This window comes from Rhinoderma darwinii, chromosome 4 (assembly GCF_050947455.1).
Source record: "Rhinoderma darwinii isolate aRhiDar2 chromosome 4, aRhiDar2.hap1, whole genome shotgun sequence".
Lineage (NCBI taxonomy): Eukaryota > Metazoa > Chordata > Amphibia > Anura > Rhinodermatidae > Rhinoderma > Rhinoderma darwinii.
This window is the reverse complement of record NC_134690.1, coordinates 23,182,353-23,189,369: the sequence shown is the minus strand read 5'-3', so window position 1 is coordinate 23,189,369 and position 7,017 is coordinate 23,182,353. Positions and strand designations below refer to the sequence as shown.

The window sequence follows — 7,017 nt, the reverse complement described above, 5'->3', positions numbered from 1 at the left end:
AGTCCCCCACCAGGGGGCGCTCCCGCCTAATGCGCACTGGGCGGACCAGCGAGTATGGTGTGGTTCCGGTAGAGTGAAGTGCAAAGTTAGGGTGGTCGGTCAGGGCTCCGGCCTCTCCCACGCTCCTCGCGTCTGGTTCCCCCGTAGCGGCACCAATTAATCTCCGTTTCAGGTCGCCCAGCCTCTCTCTTCGATGGGTTGCGGACAAGGACATCCACACGCGGGCGCTCCTAACGAGTGGAGGACTCGGCAGGTAGCGGGTTGTTGAGAAGTGTTGCTGGGGAGTTTGGCGGTCTGCAGGGGCTGGCCGCCCCACCCTGCCCACCTTCCTCCCGTCGCCGCCACGTCCCCACTGTTGGTCGCCCCGTCGTTGCCGAACCCGGTCTAACTCCCGCGCGCGGGTAAAGGAAATCATCAGTTCCCCAGGCCGACCATGGTACCGCTCACTGAACCCTGCTGTGCCCCACCACCAGATGTAGCCATCTTTATCTTGACTTAAATAAACAATGGCGAGATCCTTTATCTTGACTTTTTCAATGACTTTTCAAAGGCTTTTTTGTTCTATGATGTCACGCTGCAGCAAATTATTAGAATTATGATAAAGAAGGCTACATCCGTAGGTCGAAAAGTCTTGAGTTCTCCCAAAAAGGGGGGACAGGGCCCCGAAGATTCCAGGAAGCGACGCCTCACCGCGCTGGGTTCCCGCTCCGACTCCCTCTCCCTCCGTCCACGGGGTCGAAAGGGAGTCGGATAAGCCCCGCGACGGCAGGCGGGACACCTGAGAAAGTCGAGCTGTACCCAGCCGACCTTGCCAGGTGAGTTCGCCTGAATACCCGAACGGCGGGAGGGTGGCCTCCGTGGGCTTTTTCCCCAGAGTCAAACGCGACTCTAAGCGGTGGATCACTCGGCTCGCTCGTCGATGAAAAACACAGCTAGCTTCGAGAATTATTGTGAATTGCAGGACACATTGATCATCGAAACACTTCGAACGCACCTTGCGGCCCCGGGTTCCTCCCGAGGCTACACCTGTTTGAGGGTCGCTTCTCAGTCGATCTCCATCTGAGCATGGTGCGTGCGCGTCTTGTTGACCAGTAAGACCTAATGGAGGGCTTTTTTACAATACCCATATTCAGAGTGAGCCCCAAAAAAAATTTAATTCCTTCAAATTGGTGGGCGTCCAATCTCTGGCATGGGTGGATGAAGGTTTCTGCCTTATATATTGAGTGGCATATAAATTAGTTTCGTGGACAATCAGATTTAGGATGTCGTCAGTAATAAATAAATGGAAGTAATCCATTTGGACAAAATTTGTATTGTCCACAGTTATGCCAGGAGTGGCAATAAATCTGTGTATTCTAGGCCCAAAAGATGGAGCAGATGCCCATACAAGAGCCTGGACTGGAGGGACCAGGCTGTCCCGTGCTACAGCGCTACTTGGCCCTGCGCTTTCATGTTCTGCAGTTTCAACTGTGTCAGGGACAACGTCCCCTGAAGATGAACCTGAAGTGACGCTGTCATCGTCACTTCCTAAAACAGGTTCCATCTCTGATGTGGTCTCAGACTCAGACCACAGCATGGCGTATGCCTCCTCAGCACTAAAAAACTTCCTCGCCTAATGTCACTAACACTAACTAAACGAACAATTATAATTTTTTTAATAACAGATTATATATATAGATGTATCTAAATGTGTATATATATAATATATATATATATGTATATATATATATATGTATATAGCAAAAGAAAATTTGCAGCACTCCAACATGAAAAAAATGGTGGTTTATTCAATCCAAAATAACAGCAACGTTTCAATCCTACAATAGGATCTTTATCAAGCCTAGTGACACATCTATTCAGCAAGTTTTTATATGTTTGAGACTCTTTTACATAATTAGTCTCATTATAAAACAATCAAATGCAAAGTGTATGAAAACCAACATCATAAATTGTGTACGGTATCATCATAAACATAGACATGATACAGAAAATACAGAAGTGTGTATGTGACATCGTGATTAACAATACATAATAACAAAAACATTAAAAACAACTGATTACATTATAATCATTTATGCAGCAGTGGTGTAAAATATATTGGTATATCGTCACTCACCAATCAGAACTTCAGACTCAACTACTCCATTCAAGTGTGTTGCAGCACTCTGCTGCATCCCTCGTGGTAATTGAAATTTGACACATCAGTGTAATCCCCCGAGGCGGAAGTAGTTCATCACTCCGCAGCAGAGAGCATAGGTCGCATCCATATGATGTAATGCGTGTCAATGCGTTCCACTGAGCCGCCCCGTGTATCATGGCATCATGAGTTGCCATGGGTCAAATGATATCTATAATAATGTTACAGCAGTTGCTTAGCAACTCATGATGCCATGATACACGGGGCGGCTCAGTGGAACGCATTGACACGCATTACATCATATGGATGCGACCTATGCTCTCTGCTGCGGAGTGATGAACTACTTCCGCCTCGGGGGATTACACTGATGTGTCAAATTTCAATTACCACGAGGGATGCAGCAGAGTGCTGCAACACACTTGAATGGAGTAGTTGAGTCTGAAGTTCTGATTGGTGAGTGACGATATACCAATATATTTTACACCACTGCTGCATAAATGATTATAATGTAATCAGTTGTTTTTAATGTTTTTGTTATTATGTATTGTTAATCACGATGTCACATACACACTTCTGTATTTTCTGTATCATGTCTATGTTTATGATGATACCGTACACAATTTATGATGTTGGTTTTCATACACTTTGCATTTGATTGTTTTATAATGAGACTAATTATGTAAAAGAGTCTCAAACATATAAAAACTTGCTGAATAGATGTGTCACTAGGCTTGATAAAGATCCTATTGTAGGATTGAAACGTTGCTGTTATTTTGGATTGAATAAACCACCATTTTTTTCATGTTGGAGTGCTGCAAATTTTCTTTTGCTATACATTATTATACGTCCGAGGATCGGGACGTTTTTGCCTGGCACCTGGTCGATTATTCCTATGTGAGTGCTGCTGTCTTCTTGTGTGCTATATTTGGATTCCATTAGCTTGCACCACGTTTTTTCAACCATCATTTACTCGTTTAACATGGAGCAGGTCAATATACCTGCTGGGAATGTTTCATCCAATACTGCTGCTGTTTTTACTGAAGAGGACATTGAAAGAATCCTGAGTGGAGCGGAGGGTGATGTGTCATTTTTAAGTGTTCCTTCTATTACTGACATCAAGAGAAATCTGGAATTTGAGTCACGACGTCTGATTAATGTTGAATTACATCTACTCACATTGGGACAATACTATAGAAACAACATGATCCCACGGGGGATGAGAATTTTACTTAAACCAACGATGCATATGCAACACGAAGAGTTCAGGAATAAAAATGAGCAACTCGCTAGCAAATATGCCTTGGAAACTATATTACTTAATATGGATTTTTTGCAGAGAGATCTGAGATCTTTAAGGGTGAAAGCACAAGATTTGGAGAACACACTTAAATCGTTGGTGCAAACTGATGATTTTAATATACACATGGAGAAATTACGTATGACGCTCAATAAAGTGAGGATGGATATAGAAGAAACCAAAAAGAAGAAATGGTTCCGTGATCAAACAGATTATTCCATGGGACGTGTTTACACATGGGACAATTCTCTCAATTATGCTGATGGAGCCTTCAGACGTGACAACAAAAGAAGCAATGAACCGGCTTTCAATAAAAGCGATTCCCGTAATCAATTCCATACTAAGAAATATCCTCCAAGTAATAATGAAGATTTTTTAGATTCCAGTCCACTGGACAAATCAAAAAGAAGAAAACCAGACGAGCAGGTCGTAGGAGAAGCAGAGGAAGGAAGAACCCGTTTTCAAAAATCTACTCATCAGAAAGGGCAGAAACCGGTGCAGGACAGCACCAAGAGGACTCTGCCCAAACCACAGTGGTAAATATCTCTCAACATCAATTGTCTCATACACAATTACAATTATTATCAAAAGGGTTGTCATTTTGCCCTAATCAGCATATTGATTGGTTTCAATTAGAGTTGGATATTTACAGTTTTGTTAGAGCTGTTAAATTGAAGGTTTGGTTTGAAACACAACCGGTTAATCCAGTAATACAGGATACCCTTCCGATACTATCACTTAAAAAACTGGGGTTATTTAATAAGAGTGTGTTCCAACCTCCTATAACATCACATGCGATAGAAACCTTTAGAGAACTAGTACAGAAAGATATTGCTTTACTTAGGTCTCAAACGAGTGAATTGAGCTTTAAACAGCCTAATATGACTACTCTGGATATGGTGGCATTAGATGAGTTGATCCATAACCATGATCTCACTATAAAACCTGCTGATAAGGGTGGAGCAATCGTGGTTATGGATTCAGATATGTACTTGAGAGAATGCTATAGACAACTAGCAGATACCAATGTATATAGAGTACTAAAAAATGATCCTAGACATGATATTTCAAAAAGAATTACTTCACTTATTAAAATAGCTCTAGATGAAGATGTAATTGATCAAATGCTACATAAATTTCTCACTGTTGAATTTCCTGTCACTCCTTGCTTATATATATTACCAAAAATCCACAAAGATTTAATGAACCCACCAGGTCGCCCTATTGTATCTGGCAGGGGTTCATTAACAAGTAACATCTCTATCTTTGTGGACAAAGTGCTGAGAAATTTTGCTATTAACTCCAAATCTTATATTAGAGACACCACTGATTTTCTACAAAAATTAAAATCTATAAAACTACCAGAGGGCTCCATTTTGGTCTCCTTTGATGTCACATCTCTTTATACCTCGATTGATCACAACAAGGGTCTTGATGCTGTACGACGTAAATTATTGACTTCTGACTATGACAATGCTACTTGTGAGTTTATTATTTCATTAGTGGAACTTATTTTGACATCTAACTATTTCATATTTAAAGAGAGTTATTATATACAGGTGAAAGGAACGGCCATGGGGTCTAACATGGCTCCCACGTACGCCAACATTTTCATGGACAACATTGAGGAGGTGTCGGTCTATGTATCCCACCACTTCTCACATGTTTTGAAGTGGTGGCGTTACATAGATGACATCTTCCTCATTTGGACTGACACTGTTACTACATTAATGGATTTTCACAGGTTTCTTAATTCAATAGATGATGAGATTCAATTTACGATGAAACATTCTATGGATAATATCCAATTCTTGGATGTTACTGTATCTATTGTGAACAATATAATCAGAACTAAAATGTACACGAAAGAGACCGATAGGAACACTCTGCTACGATTTGATAGTTGCCATCCGAGAAATATGGTAAGGTCTTTGCCGTATAGCCAAATGATTAGGGCCAAACGTAATACCGACAGACAGGAGGATCTTGATATATCTTTAGACACTATGGTTAGCAACTTTTTACAAAGAGGTTACCCCAAAACATTGCTGTGGACACATAGAAAAAAGATTGATAATGTAGCGAGGGACAGTTTATTGCAGTCTAAAAAACCGTCAACGCATGGAAAACGGAAACGTATTCCATTTATCTCTACTTATAATGATAGGAGTGGAGACATTTCCAAAATTATGAATAGACATTGGCCAATTATCAGCAATAGTTTTGGACACATTGATGTATTGAATAATAATCCACTTATGTCTTATAGACGCCCACAAAATCTTCGAGATAGACTGGTGAAAACCAGAATGCCAGATCATAAGAAAACGATACAACCTATTTTTAAACCACTAAAACCTGGCAATATTCCATGTTACAGATGTGTCAATTGTGCTTTGATGTGCAAAGGGGAATTTTTTAGACATCCGTTGACTGGACAACAGTTTAAAATTAAACACAATTTCACCTGTGATTCAGAGTGGGTCATATATGTGCTATGGTGTCCTTGTGGCCTCCTATATGTGGGTGAAACCACCTGTTCCTTTAAAACTCGTCTAAACAATCACCGTTTCTCTATACGTAAAAAGAAACTTGATTTACCTGTGGCTAAACATTTTTCGGAACATGGTCACAATGAAAGGGATCTAACATTTATGATTCTGGACCATGTTCCTCCATTACAGTTTGGCGGTGATCGCCATCTGGTTTTACACAAAAAAGAATTAAGATGGATATTTTTACTGAACACCTTAAAACCTTGTGGTCTTAATGTAGAATTTGTTGTAGATAGAATTGCTTTATGAGCTCCGCCCCTTTGTATTCTCTTGATGTTCTTTTCAGTAAGATGATTGTTGACACATTAATATCAATATCTATATCTCATATTTACTGTCAATGTCTTATAAATACTAAAAACAATTATGTTTTGTATTTTTTTTAGATTGGAATACCACTCCCAACAGAACTTCGGAACTTCTTTAATTATTTTTCAATGGTGTTGTACTGTGATATTTGACGGGGCTATGTTCAATGCATCAAGTCTTATTGCATCAATAAAATATATTTATTATTTGAATTGTTTCTAGTCTCCTATTAGGTTTCAAAGTGATAGAGAGATATTAAAATTGAGAGGGATTCTCATGCATTTTTTTTTTGTCTTATGATATATCATATCACTAGTGTGATAATATGGGTCCGTTACACGTATGAGGATAATGTGACATCCTGGACACGTGAAGACGTGTCTATGTGGTCCCATAACTCTGGGAACAAGATCGTTCTGAGTACTTGGTTGTATACAGAGGTCTTTGAACCCACGTGTGGATCGTCTTTAAAAGCCGACATTAAGCTACTTTTAGATATTCCTAATATCTCCATCACTTACTATAGGGAGCATTTACTAATATATCTGTATTTTTTACATTCATGACTTTTTGACTGACATAGCTGGGTCAAATGATATCTATAATAATGTTACAGCAGTTGCTTAGCAACTCATGATGCCATGATACACGGGGCGGCTCAGTGGAACGCATTGACACGCATTACATCATATGGATGCGACCTATGCTCTCTGCTGCGG

At 40.2% G+C, this 7,017-nt stretch overlaps 1 protein-coding gene and 1 non-coding gene across 3 annotated transcripts; both read left to right on the top strand.

The window, feature by feature from the left end:
* Positions 1-884: 884 nt before the first annotated feature.
* On the top strand, positions 885-1,040 carry LOC142761459 (5.8S ribosomal RNA). Its single transcript, XR_012883654.1, has one exon. It is a non-coding gene; the product is annotated as a 5.8S ribosomal RNA (ribosomal RNA).
* Positions 1,041-2,357: 1,317 nt separating this feature from the next.
* Positions 2,358-6,510, top strand: LOC142760633 (uncharacterized). Of its 2 annotated transcripts, none has more exons than XR_012883330.1 (2): positions 2,358-2,590; positions 6,376-6,510. XR_012883330.1 is itself a non-coding variant. In XM_075863824.1 (2 exons), coding segments are annotated over exons 1-2 (855 nt in total). In that variant the 5' UTR covers positions 2,750-3,116; the 3' UTR covers positions 6,377-6,510. The 2 variants fall into 2 exon arrangements, 1 of the variants encoding a protein (XP_075719939.1); XM_075863824.1 differs by lacking the exon at positions 2,358-2,590 and adding an exon at positions 2,750-3,970.
* Positions 6,511-7,017: the final 507 nt, after the last annotated feature.